The 24,146-nt window shown below is 39.8% G+C and overlaps 1 protein-coding gene across 2 annotated transcripts in view; it reads left to right on the top strand.

Moving 5' to 3' along the window:
• SETBP1 (SET binding protein 1) overlaps nucleotides 1-24,146 on the top strand; it is a 356,432-nt gene that overhangs the window by 284,282 nt on the left and 48,004 nt on the right. The window contains exon 5 of one of the 2 annotated variants that reach the window (XM_090285575.1): nucleotides 3,433-3,552. The exons of the other annotated variant lie outside the window; for it this stretch is intronic. Within the exon in view, the coding sequence (XP_090141701.1) occupies nucleotides 3,433-3,552 (120 nt within the window). The remainder of the gene's footprint in view (nucleotides 1-3,432; nucleotides 3,553-24,146) is intronic. 2 annotated transcript variants of the gene reach the window in all.

Here is a 24,146-nt window from a genome sequence, read left to right as displayed (position 1 = left end):
AGACCTACTCTCTTAGCAACTTTCAGATATTCCCTACATTGTTGTTAGCTACAGTCTCCACATGGTGCATCACATATCCCAGAACTATTCCAATTTTAAGACTACTGAGCCTCAAGAAATGAGTAATTTGTCTAAAATTATGTATGTCAGTATATGAACCTGAACTTGAACCCAAATCTGTCTGACTTAAGAGTTCATGCTCCTTCTTCTCTACTGACTAGAATGCCCATGAGCCCCACCGGGTGGGCTTTCCTCTCACCTCTGGTGTCCTGGTCTGGACATTGATCACAGAGCAGGGCAGGCTCCCATCTGGTGAATGCTACCTTAACAACTGTATGAAAAGTCTCACATGGACATTCCTGTCCTTGACAGAACCAGTGAAAATCTGAATTTGCTTCCCATGGCAATGCAAGATGTCAACTCCAGTCTTTTTTTTTTTTTTTGCTTGGAACTGTATTCCTGGAAACTGCCTATTTTTAACTTTATCCCTAAGCCTTTCATATTTGTTTGGCCCTTTGTTCTAGGGTGACTTCAAAGGAGCTGTCTTACTTTAATCAAATTCAGTGTACTATTGGTGGTGTCCAGTAGAAGTTTGAATGAGCTTGTGGTTCAGTCCCCAATGCTGAAACAAAATGGTAGTCAGTGAACATTTCTGAATAGAACTACTGTTCATAGCTTCAATGACGATAGAGTAAAGTTTGGTCCATGGAAAAGATCACAAAGCTGTATGATTTCACTACACATGGTGGGGTGGTGTTTTTGTGTTGAACAAATCTGATATTTTGAGCCATAGTAATAGAGCTGCTGGTTTTCCTGTAAGAATTTGAGACCTTAGTATTCCAAACCCTAAGTGCTAGCAAATGATCAACACTGATACAAAAATCACCAATGGCTGTCTTCTGGAGAGACTCTGCAATACACAAAACATGGTTCAGGTTCAAGAAGACTCACTTGATATGCTTTAATATTCCTTATTATTTTCTTAGCACCATCTTCTGTACCTATATTGGCTGGTAAGGAGGAAATATATGACTGCCTTGATCCTCCATTTATGAACTTCCTTTCATAGCTTTATAAAACAGGAATTCCTTCTGGTTCCTAAATTCATATTTCTGAAAACCTCTGTAGATATTAATTTGGAGGCAAGGAACCTTCAAAGTCATCCACTGAGCAGATGCTGATCCACTGCCACTCAGTACTCAGCTTGGTGACTGCTATGGTTAGAGCAGTGGCCCAAAGACATAATGTTTCACTCTCACAGTGTTTATATCTTATCTTCGTGGGACCAGACAGTGAGCAAGGCAGTAAGTCTATAATATAATCTCAGACATCAAAAAATGCTGAGAAGAGAATAAAGCAGGTTCAGAGGATATAGAATCTAAAATGTAGAATAGAGACTGGGTATATTTTAATACAAATATCAGGACACGCATTCTGTAAAATGATTGCTAAAAATAAAAAAAGATTCAGGAAATAGAAGTTGCACAGTAAACTGTTTTCAGGGTTCAGCATTACTTGATTACAGCTTACATTCTATTACAAACTATGGTTTAGTAAGGTTGAAATGAGAAAGTCTTACTGCAATATGTATTAAAAGAGCCAATTTCATGGGTCATAGATCCTTAAAGTTAGGAGGGGACTGAGAGGTCACCCAACCCCAAATAGCTTTTCTGACTTACCAATACCTTCTGCCAAATTCCTCTGGTAAGGAAAAAAAAAAAAGTGTGTAGTCTCCAGAAACTCTTTACTCTGTAAGACAACCAATTCCACTCGTGAACATCCCTAAGGCTCCCTGGTCTCTCATCTTCTCTGACAAGCAGGAGTCTAGGGAGAAACCCCCTTACACAAAGGCTGTTCCTTTTTCCCAAGCATGGAGACTGTTTGTCTTGCATGAATGCATGGGAGCTTCCAGCGGGAAGACAAGCAGTCTACTCCTCTGCCGCCTGCTTAAGAAACAACTACTTTATCTCTAGATTAAGGTTGTGTTTTTGCGCAACAGGTAGAAAGGCTGCAAAGCATGGTTCTAGGGAAAAAGCAAGAACCCTGGGTATGAGAGCAGGAAACACTGGTTTTCTAGGCCTGCTGGGTACAGCCTCCACAAATCATTATTTCTCCCTGTGCCTTGGTCCTTTGCCTATAAAATAAGAGAATTCTGTGAGACCAATGTTTCTCCAAGTACGGTCCCCAGACCTATGGCATGAGCCTCACTTAAGAATTTGTTTGGAATGCAAATTCTCAGGCCTCATTCCAAACCTACTGAATCAGAACCTCTGGTGCTAGGGACCACAGATCTGTGTTTCAACCAGCCCTCCAGATTCTGGAACACACCCAGTGTTTGAGAACCACTGTCCTGGATACTCTTTAAGTCTCAATTCCAGCTGCAAGATGCTGTGAATCCCTGAAGCAGAGCAATGGAAACTGGCCAGCCCTCTGGCTCCCAGGATCACCACAATCTCCCAAGTTCCAGTGGCTCCTCTCTCTCTCTCTCTCTCTCTCTCTCTCTCTCTCTCTCTCTCTCTCTCTCTCCATCCCTCTCCCTCTCCCCCGCCCCTCTCTCTCTCTCTGGATCCATGAGCCAAGCTGCCATCAGCTTCTTCAAGAAGTGACTCTAACTCCCAGGACATGCACCTCCCTTAAAAAATCTATATCCGGTCTTACATGGAATCAATGCTTACAGTCACCTTGTATCTAAGTAAATTGAATAAAGCTGGGAGCTCAAGAAAACCTGCTTATTTATCTCATGACAAGGCAAACAACTTTCAGTTCTGCAGGACTTGACACCTTTGTCAATAAAATCTGCAGATTGCACAATATAGAGTTGTTTTAGAATCCATCTCCCTGACAATACCAGGACTTGCCAAGAGAAGAGCATCCAGGGGTTGTGATGGCAGCCCTACCTCTGCCCTGTGACTCCTGTCTTGCCCGTGTTTACATTTTACATGGTCCCATTCAGTGACATTGCATCAGCACAGAGAGGAATAAGAAAGAATTACAAAGTACATGCTCCCTCTTGGTTGTTTTATTTCTCTCTCTACATCTAAAGGAGGCAACCAGATTTGATTTTTGTTTCCTAAAGAAGCACTTAGTTTTAATAGCTGATTAGCCTTCAATAAGGTCAAACTTGTGTTTGGTTTCTAATTAGCAATAAAAACAACAGGGTATTATGTCTGCAGTTGTTTCACTGTAGCATCTTTCCAAAATTTTTCATTCATGCTGCTCAAAAGTGCTGTATACTTTGGAAATGTGCATTTATATTGCGTGGACTTATTGCAGGGTGCCTAAGAAAGCACCTCACAAAGCGTGTGTTTGGGGAAGGGGGTTGGGATTAAAGACAGTGTAAGCCCCTCTGAAGTTCCTGGTGGAGGGGAATCACCATTTGTGGTTTCACAGCTCTGGAATCAATGACACTTCCGATAACATTCTCCTACACAGGTATAAAATATACAAGTTGGGTGAGGAAAAGGGGAGCACCATTGAAATGCACAAAAGCAAAAAGCCGAGGAAGCAAGCCTGTGGCGAGGAGCCGGCCTGGGGCGGCGGGGGACGCCGCTGGTGAGTCCGCACACCTTGGCTTTCTAGAGCCGTCACCTCGGGGCGGAGCGCGAGCTCTATCCTTCCACATCTAATTGGGATAATTCTGTAATTATTACAGCCCTTCGGGTTGTCCCTGCCTGGGGTCTTTTTTTCTTTATGTGTGGCTCTGATTTGCCTTGTTCTGTTTCTCTTTTTCTCAACTCTTCTAAGTTGTTGAAAAGTTTACTAAAGCAAGCAGCGATGCAACTTTTCGTTGTACCCATACCAGTAATACAAATTTGGTAAACCATGAATAAATTGTTAGCCATGTAGATAATTACAGAGACTGAAAGTGGGATGTTTTATGTATTTCCCCAATAGCTGAATATTTGACTCTTCCTCCTATTTGATCCCTGTCCTCAGTAGGTTAAATAATTGCCTGCTGGCTTATGAAGGCTATTTTTTGCAAACCTTTTTTGACCTCTAAAGGCTTTGGAAGTGAATATGGTGTAGTGAGGGGCACTTCCACCTTTAGTGAGGAGTCAGGAGCTCTAGTACCAGATTCCTCTGCAAACCCAGTCCAGGGCCTGAAGCCTGTCTTTTCTGAACCTGATTTTATAGATGAACACCAAGATCTTGAACAATTAAGAAATTTTCCCAAGGTCATGGGATGGCTTAATTTCAGCCATGACTGTAGTAGTAGTTATAGTATGTGAGACCTTTCCATAGTTACTGAAACCCGTGTCTGATATATATGGTGGACCCTCAGCCTTATAGGGAACTTACTGGGTAGAAGCCTGGCCTACTGAGTAGATCCCAATTAGGAACACTGAAAAGTGAGGGAAAACCTAGAAGGAGCTATTTTAGTTTATAAAACCATAGGATTGGATGCTTTTATGCTTATCAAAACAACATGAAATCATTTTTAAAATAGTAATTATTAAGGGCTTAATAAGTGTTAGGTGCTATTCTAAGTGTTTTATATGCATAATCTCATTTTTTGCTGACCAGCCCTAAGAAATAGGTACTAGTATTATCCCCATTAGGAAAGAAGGCCCAGAGAAGGGAAGAAAAATTCCAAGAACATAGAGCTCACAGAGAGCAGAACCAAGATTCGCCAGATCCGGATTGAGCACTCCTCACCAGTCTGCTCCTGGTTGGATCAGGTTTGCGTGTCTAATTTTAATCCCTGGTACTGTAGCCCAAGTCCTTCTTTTTCTTACCAAGTAACACCAGAAATGGCCATCAGCCTGTGCCAGCTTGGGTGGCTTCTTCTGGGCTTGGTGACAATTATGAGCCTAGTTAAATAAAGCCCTGTTTATTAAATCTTTTTCCAAAGTATTATGATAGTATGAAATTACAGAAGGACCACAACAGTAGATCCCTGTTTGCAGTCTGTCTTTGCACAAAAGACCCATCTTTTCTAAATTTCAGTTTTGTCATTTCTCAAAAAAGAGGGTTGTTCCTGCCCTCCTTGTCTTATGAAAAGTACAGAATCACAAGATGGTATATGATAAACCTACAAAATGACGTACAATGATAAGGTATTGTAGTTGGGATTAGGATTATATATCACATGGGTGTGGTGTGGATTAAATGAGGCCATACATCTAAAGCACTTGGCTCTGATAGTGCCTGATGCATGGCAGGTACATGCAGGTATGGCTTTACTAATTATTATTCTTCACATTGTTAATGTGCCCTGCAGTGACTCAAACGTCTCAGTCCATGCTCCATTTCTAGAGAATGCTCAATGCCTCTGAGATCAGCAGTAGGTAGTGTTTTTTTTTTTTCAGATAACTTATAACTTTTGTAGCGCTTCACATGGTCCATATTTTACGTCTCTGGAGCGATGCTATTCTGCCATCTCTTTTTGAAGAGGTTCAGACAACCCTGCATGTAATGGTATAATGGTAATAATAATAATTCTGACTTAATGCACTTATTAATGTTGACTATTTTAAGCTGTGGAATCTATCAGCAACCACAGTTGTATTTATTTTGTATGAATCTCACACAGACCATAGTTACTAATGTGATGTTTCTTTTGCTTCTTCTAAATGGTATTAATTTAAATCTACAGTACAACTGTTCTGTGTTTATAGTGTCTAGGTGCCAATATATCAATTTGTCAGTAATCACTCTTTAATCCACCATTTAGTATCTGCAGGGTTACTTTTAATCAGCTTTTAGGACTATGGATTCCCATTGTTCATGTTCAGTGTTCGGCCTTTAACCAGCTACATTGTCATAAGTACCATGATTCCCTCCCAGATTTACAATGATGGCCAGAGAGATCCTCTGCGGAAAGCTGGCATAAGACTTTCTGTTTTAAAAACAATATCTGAGCAGAGAGTTAGAGTATACAATACTCCATTAGGGCCTTGTTGCCGGAGGAAAAGAGCAAGCAATTTCTAGGCTTTTGGTTTTAAAAGTGAGAAGGAAAATATATTATACTACAGAGTATCCAAGGAACACCTGTAAAGTGATATCGATTCTTCTAGTGTGCTTAACCAAACACCTTTTCCCAGGGGGCATTGCCCATCAAGATGCCCCAAAGACACGGTCTTACTCAAGCATATATCTAAATGTCCTTCTGAAGAGCAGCCCTCAGAGTTACTTTGTTGACCATTCTGCAGTCATATAATGATATTTGAGATGGACAGGGGGAAAAGTGGCTATCAAACAGTGAGACTCATGAAGCCATAGCACCCAAGTCCCTCAGAGAGGACTGTTGCCCGCCCAGCAATGACCAGGCTACACAGATCCTCATGCAGCTGCCTCTGCTCAAATTGTTTGGAACCCTCTCGGAATTTTTTTCAAAGCCCTGTCACATTCTTTTGAATATCTGAAATATCTTTGTTTCTGGAGGGAAGATGTGATTTATGGGAACAGTTGAATCACTTGGAGCCAGGTCTGGCCAGGAGGTCAAGATGGGTAGTGTTAGTTCATAATTACCCATTTTAGATAGGACTGCTGTCTGGGTTTCCTTGGCAATGACTCGCTTGGTTCTCTCAGTGAAGCTCAGACAGTTTATTGTCCTTAAACTTGGAGTAAAAAAATACACATAATTAAAACAAATTTATTATTGATAACTCAAGTTTCTATTTCCATTTACTAGTTTCTTTCAGGACTAGAGTAGCATGTGCCTGCAAATATAAAAGTACGGGCACATGTGTGTGTATTCTGTGTAAATAGGTGAATCGATCTATACTTAGACAAACAGGCATGTGTAGATAGATATAGCTATATATACTGTTTCTCGTGGGATATTTTTCACTCCCTTTTCCCATAGTTTCCAGAATTCTCCTATAAAGTGAACCTTTTTCATTGTTGATATTACTCTAAGATAAGCAATTCTTAACCTAATTTTTAAAATTGCGTACTTATTTTAGAATCTACTAAAAATTATAGACCCTTTTGTAGAAAAAAACAGAAATGTATACACATGTATGTGATCTGAAAAGGAGAAGACATGGATGTCACACTGAAAAGTTTTATTTTAGGACTTAAAAAGAAAAGTGGCTTAAACTTCCACATCATAAGATATAGTTATAGAAGCAAGTTAAGCATTACTTTTCAAAAACAAGCTGCATTTTATTTATTGTGTAGTATCTTTAGTTAATTAACTGAATTTCAGATTGCCTGGATAAAGCTAAAAAATAAGTAATGATAATAAAGGCAAGAAGTTAGTGGGTTACGTTGTATTAACATTGCAATTGAAATCACATACACACAAAGGTTTCTATTTTCAATATATAGCAGACAAGACATACTTGGAACCTCTTCTGATACAAAATCTTTAAAAGCTAAATAAAGTGTAAAAGATATCTTTTTAAATGCATGTCCAGGTGTCCAGGTATGTGTATGTGTATGGGGGGAGGGGTTCCTCAGAAGCTGAAACTGATGAGAAAACACTAATACAAAGAGGTAGGTAGTCTTAAAGTTGATGGATATTCTGGGGCATCTTCCTATCCCTGGATGTCCGGACTTTTTGGTTCATTGGACTACATGAAAAAAATAGGAGACAAATATAGTACCCACGCAGTGCGGGAGATATGATCCAAAATTCTTTCATAAACACTGTGTTTTATAAGGCAAAACCCTCAGTGAAAGAATAGCTAGAATCTAACTCCACAAAGAGAGAAAGGAATCTTGTCTGTCTGTGCTCTGGTTAGAGGGACCAGCGACCTCTGAGAAATCTTAACCCTAAGACAATTCTCACGTGAGTGAGGCCAAATAGATACTTTTCGTGAGCTGAAAATGGTCAAGTCAAAATTTTAGTTTAAAATGCCCCTGGGCTGGTGGAATGTTATCTCTGGAAAAGTGAATTCTCTTGGGTAAAATGCCAAAAACATGAATCATAATAAAAAGATTCTAATGCAAAGTGCATTAGAATAAGCTTTTGTAAGAGTCAGCAGAAACAACGAAGAGTAGAATTGGACCCACTGAGTCTACAAAAATATGAATCTCTCTCAAATATGAACTAAGTAAGCTTAGTATGTTTGAAAACATAAAGGCAGTCATCAAAAGAATAATACAGTTGACTGAAATATGACAAAGTAGATATGAAAACTACACAAAAATAAATTCTATAAATGAAACATGTAATTGAAATTGTGCGTGCTATGTCAAATTAGTCATAACTACTAAAGAGAGAATTGTTGAATTGCGGATAGGTCCAAAAAATCATATATACTGTAGACAGTTAATACTGGCTAATAATAAACCAAAGTTAAGAGAGTCATGGGATTAAAAAAAACAGGGTTAATACATTTTATTGAAGGTCTAGAAAAGAGATAGAAGGAATATGGAAAAGAATCACCCTTAAGAATTTCTGGGATAAAGATATGGGTCCCCAAAATCAGAAAGCCTCAGAAATTTTAACATGCTATTTGTTAAAGAAAAGAACTCCCAAGGTGGATACACTAATCAAGCAGTAGCCTGGAAGAAGGGATAAATAACCTTCAAAAAATTACAGTAGGCTTTTAGCTGACTTCTCTATAATAACAATGAAATCTAGTAGACAATTGAAAACTATCTTCAAACTGCAGAAAGAAAAATAAATTGTCAAAACAGAAAAATATCCAGAGTAATACAATCTTTCAAAAACAACAACAAAAAATATTTTTAAGTCTAACGAAATTGTGAATTGTACTACCTGTAGACTCTTCCTGAAGAAATTTGTAAAGTATGTGCTTCAACAACAACAACTATATATATATATATATATATATATATATATATATATATATATGTGTGTGTGTGTGTGTGTTTGTGTGTGTGTGTGTGTGTTAAAAAAAAGTACAGGTAAAATATTAAATAATTATAGTACAATGGTTAGAAGTAACAAGGTTAAAATACTCAAAATTTACTCTATTGTTTTGGGAAAAGCTAATGATAATAGCTTTTCATATTTCATTAAATATGGATTTCAGAATGTCAGGGTAGCCATAAACAGATAGAATTAAAGGTATAACTTAAAACCAGTGGATGGGGTGGGAGAAAGAATGAGAAAAAAATATCAAAAAAGGAAGAAATATAAGAAACTGTAAATTTTACAAGATATAAAGCACAAAGGAATCCAAATAACTCAGCGATCATAGCAAACATAAATACTTAAAAGAGGTCAGATTGGATCTTCAAATTTATAATCCAGAAATATGCTGGTTATAAGATATACATCTAAAATCTCTGAAAGCAAATAACTGAAAAGAAAAATATGAGATAAATATACCAGACCAATAGTAATGGAAAGCTGGTATGCCGATATATCAATATTAGCCAAAATAGCCTTATTAACTTTGCCTTTTAAAAAAGTTATTGGCAGTCAGAGGGTCATAGTATAACCTTAATGATATATTGTTCAGTAAAAACCAAGAAGATTCTGTGTATACATAGTAACATAGTTTAAGACTAAGTAAAGCAACCAGGACAAAAGTTGAAACTGACAAACTTAGTCTCAGAATGGAACATTTTAACCAATCTTTCTCAGTAATTAATCAAGCAAACAAAAAGAGGTTGAGTAAAGATATAGGAAATTGGAGAAAAACAACCTGCAAATCTCATTTTAATAAATGTAACATTCAACTAACAAAGTACAACAAAGCTCACCTATGAAAATTAATGACATATTAGACCATAGAGCACCTCCAACAAATTTCAAAGTATCAATATTATAAAGATCAGATTCTCTAACAAATGACAATTATATTAAAACTCTAACAAAAAATCATTTTAAAAGCCTCAAATTATTAGACATTAAGAAATATACTTCTAATTAACTCATAGGTCAAAAAACTTAGAATCTCATTTTAGTGAAAATACTGCATAACAAAACTTGTAGGTTGGTTCCAGGTGAGAAATTTATAAGGGTTTATATTACAAAAAAAGAAAGGCTAAAAGAAGGAAGGTCTACTGTGCCACTTAAGCAATTAGAAGTTACTTTTTAAATGAATAAACCCAAAGAGAGTAGAAAGAAAGTAAATCATAAAGATAGAAGCAAAAATCAATAAATTACAAAACACATAGAGATACAGGAGAAGGGCAACAAAGCTAGATGTTCATTTGAAAAGACTGATAAAGACTAATGAATTTATGGCAAGAATAATCAAATGGGGGCAGGGAAAGCTAGAAGGCAAGGAAAGATATTAGAGGAATAAGAAAAGAAAAAACTCAGTATTATGGCAAATATACTACTGCCAATGCAGCTGAGGTGAAAAGACTAATAATATTCTATCAACAACTAGATACAATCTATTTGAAAACTGAGATGAAACCAGCACAGTTTCAGAAAAGCATATAACCAAAATCAATACAAGAAGAAATAGAGAACCCAAATTTCTTTTTAGTCATTAAGTAAATTAAATAAATAGTTTGAAATCTTCTCAATAAAACCCAGTCCAAAAGACTTTCGGTAAGTTCTACCAAAAATTCCATGTTTACCCAGACTTGTCCATAGCACAGAAAAGGGAACTCTGTCCAAGTCGCAGCCCACGTCACTGTCAGACAAACACAGAATGAGAAAAATAAATCAATAAATCAAAGGCCAATTTGAACCAGAAACATAGATATAAAAATTCCGAACAAAATAATAATCAGCCTCATCTAACAATGCATTTAAAAGAATACACTTTGACCATCTTTGATTTAACTCAGGAATACAGTTTTGATTTGACATTAGAAAATATATTAGTGTAATTCCCCATATTAACAGAAAAAAAGAGAAGAGTCAGATGGTTATCTCAATTGATGCAGAAGTAATTTGATAAGTCAACCATTTAAGATAAAAACTTTCTGGGAAAACTAAGAATAGAAAGACACTTCCTCATCCTGATAAAGGATATGAAGAAAAAACCTTCCAGTAGGCATCATACCTAGCAGTGAAACATTAAAAACCTTTCCTTTGATATCAGGAACAAGGCAAGAATGCCCTCTGTCACCACTTCTGTTCAATTTGCATTAAAGGTCTCAGCCAGCAAAACAAGGAACGTCAAAGAAGTAAAATGTGTAAGGTTTGGAAAAGTAGAAATACAACTGACATTATTTTCTTATGATAAAATTACATTGAAATCCAGAGAGAATATATGAACAAGTTATCAAAATTAATAAAAGTGTAAGACAAAGTTACTCTCATTGGTATATAGAAATGCAGATTTATACCAAAAAGAATATGGTACCTAGAAATAAATCCAACAAAATATGTGTATCATTTTTTTAATGGGACTTATTGAAGTATATTAAAAATGAAATTGGGAAAGATGTGTATTGATGGATAGAAACACTTGTTATCGTAAAGTATGAAATTTTCTCCAAATTTATCTATAGATTTAATTAAATTCCAATCAAAATTTCCACAAGCAGAGTTTCTGAACTTTATAATTTTATAACTCACATGGAAACCCTATATGACAGGTACAAAAATAGCTAAAGTACTCCTGAGGAAGAAAAAAGATGGAGAAAGTTACCGTATCAGATATTAAGATACCCAATTTCAGATAAATTACATAATTTAATGTGACAGGCGAAACTTGAAACTTTTAGAGAACATTTTATGACCTCAATATAGGAAAATATTTCTTAAGACAGAAAATGCAAACCATAAAGATTTTACAAATCTATCGTAATAAAAAATGCTTATCAAAATAAATTATAAAGATAGTGATAGCCTATCAACTGGGAAAAATATTTGCATTTTATATAACCACCAAAGGAGGAGAATTCTGAATAGTTAAAGAACTCTCACAATTAAATAAGAAAAAGAAAAGCAATTCTGATTTTTAAAAAACTGGATAAAACACATGAAAAGGCATTTCATGTAAGCGGACACAAGAAAAATTGTTAACCTCATTTTAATCAGGAAAAGGCAAATTAAAGCCACATTTACAAGATTGGAAACAATTAAAATCTGATACTACCATAGGTTGGAGAATTTGTACAATGAATATTCTTTATACCTGCTAGTGGGAGTATCAGTCAGCATAATCATTTGAAAAACAGTTTGGTATTACACAGAAGAATCAAAGATCCTTACTACACTGCAGTATCATTTCTAGTTGTCTACTCTAGAAGAACTCTTGCACACATGCATAGGAAATATTAGCATGCTCATTTTTTGTAATAACTAAACACTGCACACAACTTGGATATCCATTGACAGGATAATTGATCAATAAATTGCAGGATATTCCTACCAAGGAATGCTATTAACAAGAAAAAAGCTAATAGCTTTTTCAACATCTACGCTTGGATATTGACCAAGAAAAAACATGTGACTATTTTTATAAGGTTCAAAAGCATAAAAAGAAACAATATATTATTCAGGGATCCATATATACACAATAAAACTGCAAAGAAGAGGAGATTGGGCAGGATTGCCTTTGCTTTTTTGCACATTGCAAGAATATCTGGCCAAGAGGGTGATAGAGCTAAAATCTAGTCCTTTAAAGTTATTCCCAAGCCTTTTACCCTGGTGTGAGCAATGCATCTTTATCGGAAAGAAGGGGGACCTTTTCCAAGTTTACTCAAAGGCACCAAGTCGGGAACTGAAGGTAACATACGTGGGATTGTCAAAGATGTATCGGGAACATTCTGTGTCTTAAGCTGAGTGCTTAACTGGGCATGTGGTTTACATTTTGTAAGTGAATATATGAAGAACACATTTTAAATATACATATACAAACATATTCACAACATACATAGATAATTGCACATACAATGTATGTACACATGTGGAATATATGCACTCTATATGCTTTGCATATATGAGGTGTGATGTAGCTTATAATTTTACAAAATTTGCATAAAGCATATGGCATTAAGTTTCCTTAACATGGCTATTTTACTAATTTTTTAAAAAGTAAATAATGGATTTCCTATGGTGAATCACTATTTCTCTCTGGGAGCTAGTATATATTTTGTGTTATATATTTATATCATAAATAACATTGACAAATGTTTATTAAAATGTGTTTTCCCAACTTTAAGAAATCAAAACTCAACAGGCCTATTGTCAGGTTTGAATGAGGCTACCCTAAAAATCCAATACAATTAATCATCAGGTATCAAGTACCTACCACCCTTGTTTCTCTCTCTCTCTTTCTCTCTCCCTCACTCTCTCTCTTTCTCTCTCAATAAAAAAATGTATAAGACTACACAGAATGGCAGCTCTAAATAAAGCCCGATGGCCAGGAATGATGTTGGCCCAGAAGACAAAAAGCCTTCTGAGAACAATGTCAGAGAATTACAGAAACTCGAGTGTGCTCACCTTAGTGCAGCTTCTCTGTCACTTAGGGCTGTCGGTGTACAAGGTGCTCAGAACTTGTGGGGAAGAGGAACTTCCTATGTGGAATTCAAGGGACTGAACCAAAGCCATCCCGTCTCCCAGGCTGCATTCAGCCCTGCAGACACCTCTGGGATGGGCCTCTGAGCGAGTGTCAGCCCCACATTGAAGAAGGAGGCACCATTGCCTCTAACTCCACTGCGTCAGGCACTGATAATTCTACCCATGAAGATAAAATGGTTGAACTGAATCTAAGAATCTTTTCCATTTAAATACAACTTTATAATTTGCAAAGGGCTGTTGCATGTATTATCCCACTTGAGCTTCCCATCACTGTCGTGAGGAAGAGTGAGACCAGCAGTTGTTAACATTCACTTCATGACGTAGAAAATCGAGCCCTGGGACATGAAATGACTCCGTAAAGTCAGGTCAGTCTGGTCTTCTGGCTTCCACTCCAGTGTTGTCTCATTTCATCCCATGGAGGATTGGATTAAGGTAGGAGCAAAGGAGTAGACAGAAGGAAGAGGGAAAAAGAGAAGGGGCTAGTGGAAGAAACCGGGCGGAGAAAAAAAGGCAAAATGATAGGCTATCCCGTGCAGAAGCAGTGAGGCTGAGCATGGGCAGGCCTCCACCAATGGGTATACACCAGGGCGTTCCCTTACAGCCCCATCACTCACTCCAGGAGGGCAGATTAGAACGAGGGGCACCATCTGCCACATGGAAAGTGGTGTCTGCAGGGATGAGCAGGCCAGCTTGAGGGTGATGGGTCTGAGAGCTGAAATTTAGGTCTCTCCATTCCAAGACCTTTCTTCTCTTTGTTATCTTCTTCACTGCAACCCATGGGGCAAGTAGCATCTGTCCCTGTGATGCTGGCTGGTAATCCAGCTCTCCAGGCAGGCACCCCCAGTACCCTGGGGCCCTCACTCATGGCATCCAGAGGGACTTAGGTCTTCCCAGAAGCCTGCCATCCCAGGACCCCATTCTCCAGCAAGCACATATACCTTCCACTGTTGGAGCAAACCCAGGCCTTATGCTTGGCCTCTGCCAGCTGGCTCCCAGCTCTAATCATTAGGTACTGCGGCCCATTACCGGCGTGATGCTGAGTATTCCTGTAGAACTTTTTTGCAAAGTTCTGGCCAAACCCTGGCAAGATGCAATTGAAGACAAGAAAAAACAGAGTCTTCCTTTAGGTGGAGGTCGCTATACAATGGTGCAATTCTTGGAATCTAAAGGTTGAGTATTTTAAGCTAATGATTTGATCTCCATTGCCTAAGTGTAAATTAGAAATGGATACCATATCTTTAATGCCAATTAGGCGTCGCATTACTTAGTCTTCCAGGCCTCATGTAAATAACAATTAGCAATAATTTAGCAGTTGTACATGCTGGCATCTTCTAAGCCATACCATTGTATACCATTCCAAATTCCTTTGCATTAATTAGGACCATAATCCAATCAGTACTAATTAGGAAGAAAATAAGTATAATAATAAATGCAAGAAAATTAGTGATTTGTATCTGGTTGGTAGTTTCTTCCCTCTGCAGTTCATCAACTAGTCTTAATGCGTAGGAATTCCTGTAATTGAAACTAATTATGAGGTTTCCCCTGCTACTTTGAGCCTCGTGTTCAAATCCCACGAAGCTCATTAAATAAGTAACAAAACTGGAATCTTTAACACATATTGTAACTTGGATCATGTTAATTAGCACCACACGCAAAAGGCAGCGAGAGGCCGTTTAGCAGCCCGTGCTCCAGTTAAAAGGAAGAGAGATTGGGATCTTTACAGTTCTTCAGGGCTTTCAAAAAGCCAGGCCAGTGGTGGGTGGCACTGTGATGAGGAAGCCTGTGTGGCGTTTCAGAGGCAGAGAGGGACCCGGAATCTGGAGCTAAGCTATTCGGTGACTAGGGCATTTCCAGCAGTCCCAGGTGTGTGTGGGAAACACCTAAGTGTGGTGGTGGCCCAGTTACAGAGTCTTGTTTTACTCCAGGAACCTGCCCCACGTGTGCCTCCTCTATGGCCACCTCTCCCTTACTTTGGACCGGTGATAGAGCTTTTCTCCTCCGGGTTCAGTGGTGAACATGAAGGACCCTGAAGAGTTTACTTGCCCTGCACAGACTGAAATTGTATACACATAAACCCATGTGTCTGTTTCTAGTCAAACATATGTACTGTTCAGTAGACATATTGACTGTATTCACAGCTTCCAGTGCTGATCTAAACGACTGTCGCTCCTTTTCCACACATAGCTAGATCTGGAGATAGCTCTCTAGGCCTCAATTGGAAGATGCTTAGAAATACATGCACCCTCCATTGTGTCTTTCGTCCTGCTCGCCCTGCCTCAGAACTCTGGGAAAGGTCAGATACAGGGAGGTAAACCACAGGGATGTTGGTTTATAGTGTATCTACCTATAGTCCTAGAACTCCATAACAATATTACTTACTACTGTTTTATGAGAAGTAGTTCTAACATTATCCTAACAGAAAACACTTGTTATTCTACTACTATGACTTATCAAGCTTGATGACTTGTTGAGGAAAAAAGCCATGAAAAGAGATTTTCAGGCACCCGGCTAAATCAGGGCTAATGATGTCTTAAGCTGTTAATGTTAACCTTATATATTGGGGGATAGAATCTTCCGATTCTTATGTAATAGACAATAATTCTGAACATCCTTCTAACTGCAACTAAGGCCTCACTCTTAAGTAAAGCAGCTCCTACTATTTATTGTAGCTCATAAAAATCATCCCTTTTTTCTTTCTTTCTTTTATTTTTACTCACATAGCTGATTATTGATATGAGATTTTCTTATGCATAGCCCTGAGTTGTTTAATGAGAATTTACTGGCAAGTTGGGTCTCCCAGACCAGCCTATCGGTTATGCAAGAGTGGGCATCCTGATGTATCATATTCTTTCTGAGCCCTACAGTGGCTGAGACAGGCTGAGAACCAAAAGTTTCTAATAAGTTCTGAGCCATTGATGAATTAAGCATTTCAAAGAGCATTTGGAACGCAGCATAAGAATGACACTTTGCAAATACAGAAGTATAATTTTAATTATTCTTATAGTATTCTCAGTATTTTAAATGCCATGTGTGCTATGAGTGGTTGGGAAGGGAGAGAAGTCTGCAGTGTTGATATTACCCACTAAATGATATCTGAAGAGTACTCTGGGACTTATGCAGTGTGCATGGCACATACATGTCACTTGCATTACTTTATCTGATACTAGTGGATCATGAACTTGGGGCTCTGAATACACATATGCACAATGGGAAAGAAAGTTACAACAGCCTAAGTCATGATAATCCCTCTTACTTATACTCCGTAGTAAAGAGGAAACTAATCATTATTAGTTTGCCTGCACTGATAAAATTAGCTTACCTGGTGAACCCATTTCATACTAGTTGATTCAATCTGTCTGTGTATGCAGAGCACCCAAAATGACGCACTTTTTTTTTTTTGAGGACATGTAATGCTAACTAAATAGGCAGTGAAACTAACAAATAGTAGTTATTCCCTGAAACTAGTAGCTTACAGTCTGTAGGATTTCTTATTAAGAGCTTTGTGACTGGTCATAGAGAAATTATATAGCCAGATTGAAATGTTTAACCAACAGAGAGAAAAAAGCAAAACACAGAAAGCGTGTTAGTCTTTCTTTTTAACCAGAGATTATAACCTCCAATTTTTTTTTTTTGTCTATAGTCCAACGTCACATTATATGACAGTGATCTGTTGCATGTCCACCTCCCCTTCTAGCACCGAACTCTGACTTCCTTGCTGGCATGAAAGTCAACAAAGGATCTCAGGTGGTATTTAAGCAAGATGGATCCAATTTGGCATAAGAACACCTAGGCAGGGCTTCTACGCCAAAACTCCCATCCCCGAGAGAGGATAAAATAGGAGATTAGTTTTGGTTATGAGGAAACCAATGTAGACATTTGGACTAGGACAGACAAGAACACTTCGATTTAATAGAATCAAGTCACTAGGCAGAAGCACATCACAAGGGAGAAGCAGGTGCCAGGGATGAGGACCAGGCCCAGGGACAGAGCAGGAGCTGCAGTAACCAGCCAGGATGCTGGGCAGCCCACATGTTGTCCTGAGTCTTCTGTTCATGCTCCTGACTAGAAATAGGGTCCCCCTGGTTTGGAGGGGCAGGGGAGGGGAGGGATAACATTAGAGACTAAAGTTAGAGAGAGTCCTATGGATCATACACAATCCCTTCCCCTCAAATCTTCAAAATGTATCCAATCTAAATTTTGCCAAAGATAATTTTAAAATTAAAAATATACATGTATGTTTTAGGCTTAATAAGGAAATCTCTCAGAATTCTACAGCTTTAAATCTTATGATTTTCTCATTGGAAAAAAGAGAGAAAGCAGAGTAGTTATACAAGAATATAATGAAGAACTTAAACGCTAAATAAGATGCTATTAAAAATCTCTATCACTAGACCTGGGGTGCGCCATTGAAAATGCATAATACACACACACACACACACACACACCTACAAACCTTACACTAGACACAGTGTGCCCTTTCCCTTTACATTTTTCTATGTGGTGCTGAGTTACAAAGACAGCATGAGCAACAAAGATGAGGCCAGGAGGTATTGAAGGGCCCCAACTCAATGGAGGCTGCAACAGTCCAGGTCCTCCTTAGAACTGAGCAAATAGGATGCTTCTTTAGTGCGTCTGCAATCATTCATTCACACATTCTCCATCTGCTGAGTACCTCCTCTGAGTCCAGTACTACACTGAGTGCTTCAGCGCAGAAGACCACGAGATAGCCTAGGGATTGTCCATGAACTGGGAGTCAGGCTGATTTGTCTTTACACCTAAGCTCTTCCACTTGCCATGTGAGACATTTTTGGTAAGTCGCCTTGCCACTCAAAGCCTCGGTTTCCCCATCTTTAAATTGAGGGCAGTATTAATTCCTGTCATGAGGATTAAACCTGATAATGCCTGAAAAGCTCTTAGATCAGTGCATGGTACGAAGTAAGTACCCTAAAGTGTTAGCTGTTTTTATTGTTGCTTTTAAATGTCAGTGTTCTACGTGAGTAGAAAACAGAGGCGAATGTTGGCTCACGGTAAGAGCTTCCTAACAGTGAGAGCTGCCCGCACAGGACGGGCTGCTGCTCCAGCTTGTGATGAGCCTCTCTTCTCGTGGCTGCCTGCCTTGGGGCAGAGCTTGGATGCTCCGTCTGTCTGGGATGTGGTAGAAGGACTCCTCCTCAAGAGGCCGCTGGGACAGATGTGAGTTCCAGGCTTTTGCAGCCTGCACTCCTGATCCTGCCATTCTCCAGGGGAACTGCCATGGGGAAGGACTGCACCCAGGGCCTGCGCCCGACACGTTGCATTGCAGATGCATTCTAATTTGAGCTTTGCAGATCTGCTGCCATGAAGATATTGCTCCTCTACTTTTGCAGTGAGCGAAGCTGAGGCTTAGCAGGCCCACTCACATCCCCAGCCAGGAAAAGGTAGAGGGGACATGAGACCCCTAAATTCATTCTCTCTCACTGAACTACATTCGCTTGCATTGTGCATTTGAGGGTCCTCAGGGAAGCTGTCCAAGACAGAATGAAGTCATGCCAGACTTTTGTCCCTGCAAAGTTAAAGGGAGATGCCCCTCTCTGAATCTCCAGATCCTGTACATTACCCAAAGCCCCAGAAAAAAAAAAATGCCTAAAAATACCTCAGTTCCAACAGGTCTGAAAAGCCCCCTCAGAAAATCTCCCCTTCCGCACATTGATCTCTTAAAAAAAAAAAAAAAAAAAAAACAAAGCCACTCCATCATTTAGCTACACTGATGAAAGACAGGCCCAAAATGAACATTCCAGAAATTCACTCTAGAATCCCATCTTTCAGATCTGGGATCAGAACAGAGCAGGGGGTAGAAGGGGTGGGGGAGGGTGAGGGTTGAGGAGGATCTTTGTGTTTGGGTTGTGTTTTTTTTTTTTTTTTTTTAAGAGGAGCAGATTACATTCTTGAATCCTTTGCCATGTTATAAACAAGACTAAGCACACAGCATTCCTTCCAAAGCACATGGCCCTGTTTTTAAAACACAGGTCTGGTCTCCCCTGGAATTCAGTGTTTGTCTCAATACTGCTCTCCCTATTCACTTAGGATGTGTTATAATTCGGTGTTATTAAAGGTGGCCAAGAATGGAACAGTTCTTTCATTCAGCTTCTCTTTTCCTTCATCTCTCCCTCCATACCCTCTATCTTTTATAATTATGTTTTTAAGCCTGTAAACATTTCCTAGGACAGTGCCAGATTTGAAGTGCTGCTTGTTATAACCTCGTGTGGGTGGTTTCACCCTGCTACCTGCAGCCTCCAGTTTTCACTGGCAGGTTGTGGTTTCTTCTCCAAAGTACTCAGACCTCAGCAACAACCTCAACTGAGATCATGTTATGGGGCTTCTTTCTTTTTCATGGAAAGGAGCTGGGTTTTTTTTTTTCTTCACCTCTTCAGGACAGTTTTAAGGGGTCCTTTGAAAATGACTAGAACAGTGGGAGGCCTTACCTCTCTCTTCTTTGAGGATTGATAGCTAAGGACTTGGGTTGTTGGGGTGGGGAGATTAGTTCCTTCGTATATAAGAAATATTAGTGTTGAGTTGTTAGGTTAATCCATTTAAGAAATACACTGATAAGTTCTGAGCCAAATGAATAAGTTCTTGTCTCAAAAGGACACATCACATTCTACAAGGTTGCTATAGCTCAGAGAATTTTGGGAATATTTCTGTAATCACCCCCAGAGACTTGGTTGCATTTACTTTTACATGTTCCAATCAGAAAATCTTCATCCTCTGTCCATGCACAAGTCAATCAGTATATCTTCTTAGTTCCAAATCCGTGGTCATTACAGGCTCCTGAGACTGACTCTGTTGGTTGGTTCCTAATCTAGTTCTAATGATTCCAAACTTGGAGCAACGTTTGGATAATGACTTGTGTTTCATGATGACTCCCTTTCATCATGGCTCATTTATGTGAATTCAGGCCTACTCCGTGGGCCACGGTCCTGTTCAAGGAGCATGATTACACCGGGAGTCTATGCAACCCATCACCATTATGACCCTAGCATCTAGAAAGTGTCTGCTCTGGTCCCAGCGTCAGAGCAAGTGCTTCCCACTGGAAACACGTGAAGAAGACCACCCACATTCTCACAGTTAAACCATCCTCCTGGGAGTCTTAACAAAAGACCCTGCTCTCCCTTTTCCCCTTAGATACCTCAGGAACAGTGATGGGATGAAAAAGGAGACAGCAGTAATCTCAAAGTCACATTTTGTGCCTCTTTGGAAGACATTTAGTTGCACAGAAATACAAATGTATGTTGATACTAGTAGCCTAACATGGTGACTTTCTTTTCAAATTTAGGAAGAATGATCTTTCATAAAGTTGTACACTATGATTTGGGTGTGCATAATCTTTTGGTGAGATTATATCCCACTAGAGCAGGTATTCTCATCTTGGGACAGGAGACATTTGGCAATACCTGTAAACATGTTTATTGCCACACTGTGTATGTATGAGTGTGTGTATGTAGGGGTATCCTACTGGCATCTAGTGAGTAGAGGCAAGAGACATTGCTAAGCATCCTACAAGAAACAAAACTGCTTCCCTTTTCCCACCAGAAAAAAAGAATTATCTAACCTAGATGTCAAAAGTGTTTGAACTCGATAAATCCTATACAGGTCTCACCTAGTGAAAATCAAGGCAGCATATGGCATAGACCTGGCAAAATACTGCATACACTGCAGCCTTCTTTGAGCAAGATTTAGTATAGGGGCCACTTCCTATGGTTCAAATCATACCATGAAAAGAGGACTGCTCCAAGCCGATGCTGCCCTTGGCAACCCAAATTCATCTTTCTGCTCCAGTGTGTGGTGTGAACATTGCCCTCCTTGTACCTCAGCTTGGCACATCCTATCCCATGCACTGTGCGGAGGACACACAACATCCCCACTCTTCATGCTTTCCTGATACTTACTTTCTATTGTATGACCAGATGACTGTTATAGAATCAAAGAATATTAGAACTGAAAAGGGTATTTAGGTTGCCTTACCTGCAAGGGAAACAGACATCTTGAGAATTCAGATAACTCTTGGGGTAGATAGTCATGGATTCAAGGATGAGAACCAGGTCCACCACCTTATTTCTATCAGACTTTCTTCTCATTAATATGAAGAGCAGCAACTCCAGGTTGATTGCACCCAGCCGGGAACAGATTTCCTTACATGCCCAAGCAGTGATCTCACGGGCTCCACTCAAGGGTGAGAGCATATTTTTCTCTGTTGCTGGACCCTGCAGAGTCTCTGAACTGTGAAGCTCAATTCCCTGACTTTTCTGCTGAGATTAGAGAGTGATTTTCTTTATTCGGTTCATGCCCCATGTCATTTTTAAAACATCATTAATTGGCATTGGGAGCAATCCTGATAAGTTTTTCCATCATCATAGTCAGGGAATGCACCAGGAATACAGCTGACTTGGGACAAAGGAATTTCATGGGTTGCGATTGTTTCTTTTTAAAGTAAATAAGTAGGAGAAGCTCAGTGATCTCCAGAGTATTATAAGGGTTTTGCCACAGTATCATAGCAAAGGTATGAAATGTGACAAGATGGACACCAGCCATCGTCACTACAGGAAGAAAAATTCTACACTAAGGGTGTACCAACTCAGTATACTAATTAGTCACATTTCATTTTCCTTGGGATTTACTAAAAGTCTTGATGGTCAATCCTTTAAAAAATGCCCAAAATTAAGGTGCTTTTCAAAACAATCAGTCTTACCATGCGGCAAGTGAAAGGAAGTATAATGGCAGTATTTCTACTGGGAAACTTGAGAAGAATATTCAGCCCACTCACAAGAAGATAGGTCTGGTTTAAGATGTGGCCTGTAATAGAGGTCTGGTCATAGAGTCAACAGACTTTTAAAATTGAGAAAGAACTTCTAGGCTACCCAGACCAGCTTACAGAAACGCACACTAGATCAGGGCTCAGGACTTTATATAAAGAGGAGGGTGAAATAAAGCCCGGAGAGAGTTGTAAGTGTCCTAACAGTGGTGGGAGGGGGTAGAATGCAAAGCCACTTGCAGACTCACCAAATCAGGGAATGAACTTTAAAAACTGTTCGAAGCCTGACTAAAGCCCTCCCTCCTTCATGAAGTTTTAACTCTCTCAACCAGCATATTCCTCCCTTCACTAAGCACTCTATTTCATATATATCAGGTGCTACTAACTCTCCCTTTAATTGACCTGTGTGGGTTTGTTCAGTCTCCACAACTGCCTTAGTTTCCTAGGGCTGCCATAACAGGTACCACAGGCTGGGAGCTTAAGCAATGGAAATGTATTAGCTCCTACTTCTGATGGATAGAAGTCCAAGATCAAAGTGTGGGCAGGACTGGTTGCTTGTGTGAGTTATGAGGATCTGTTCCATGCCTCTTCTTGTTTCTGGTGGCTTCCTGGCAAACATTGGCATTCCCTGACTTGTGCCCACATCACCCTGGTCTCTGCCTTCATGTTAGCATGACATTTGCCCTTGTATGCATGTCCATACCCAAATTCCCCCTTTTCATAAGGACACCTATCATTTAGATTAGAAAGACAGCTCAGGATTTCCTCTCTGGGAAATGATGATATGGCAGATCACATTTTGTTCCTCTCTCAGAAGAGGAGCTTGGGAAGGTCCAAAGACCAGAGACTTTGGGCTTTGCTAGACCAGGCTGCCTCTTGTGACTTCAATTGTCTGGAAGGTCTGATCTCAGGCAAAATATTTGAGAGATCTAAGCCTCAATTTCCTCCTCATAGAAATGGGGGTAGTACCTTAAGGTATTCAAGAGAAGCAAAAATAAATCCACCAACTCTGATTCTCTTCCTTTCAGCTAAAGGCAAGGTTCTGACTGCCCTATAAGCTAGAAGTAGCAGACCCCAATCCCTGCTGTGGGCTCAGTGGTCAACCCTGAGACAGCCAGGTGGGCACAGAGGCCAGGACTGCCTCCGCTCTTTGCCATCCATGTGGGTATTGCTCAAGTGTGTTTGCCACGGCTCTGACAGCAGATCGGAGAAAGTGAGGTGGCAGAACAGTGAGTGTCTTCTTGGCTCTGGGGCAGGATGTGGCACCTCACCCAGCGCCCGCTTCCACAGATGAGAAATTGGGGGAGACTGGGGAAGTGAGTGCCACCTCACACTGTGGTGGCAACACTCCTTTTAATGAGGGCTCCTCAGAAGTCATGTTCTCAGAAGGGAGAATGAAACAAGAACTGTGTTTCCTCCCAGCCGCCAAGCATACCTACGGGGCACCAGAAGGAGTTTCGCTCTCAGCACTGAGCCCTGCAGCCAACCTCACATATTGCTTTTTGGTGTTAGCCAACGGGGCAGCTCGGTCTGCAGCTGCAGCAGCAGGTGCTAGCTGCCAGGTTCCCCATGGCAACACAGGTGTACGCCAGGTTAGCAGCTCAGCCTTGGAGAAATGGCTTCATCTTGGATACATGTGGCCCGGAGCATGGAGGGGCACTATGCCCTCCCACCCCGCCACCACAGTAGGAAGATAATGATTGTGCCAGTTTTTATGGGGCATAATCTACCCTCAGTGGGTGGTTCAGTACAGCTATGCTTTTAGAAGGCATGGGAGATTATAACTCGCTTGTTCTTTCTTGCCGGAGGGGTCTTTTTGTTCTTTTAAAATCATCATTCAGCCCGATTTATTACCATTCGCACGTTTGCTCAGGCCCTTGGTTAATATGTTGATGACTCTAGGAGAGCAGCGAATGATAATTCAGGCTTGCATCCGTATGTTTTGAAGAAATGTTCACATCTGGGATCTTTTTGGGTGCTCTCTATGAAATCATGAGTGAC

This window comes from Furipterus horrens, unplaced genomic scaffold (assembly GCF_987537825.1).
Source record: "Furipterus horrens unplaced genomic scaffold, mFurHor1.1.pri manual_scaffold_8, whole genome shotgun sequence".
NCBI classification, from domain to species: domain Eukaryota; kingdom Metazoa; phylum Chordata; class Mammalia; order Chiroptera; family Furipteridae; genus Furipterus; species Furipterus horrens.
Note: the sequence above shows the minus strand (reverse complement) of the source record. Positions and strands in the feature narration are given on the sequence as shown.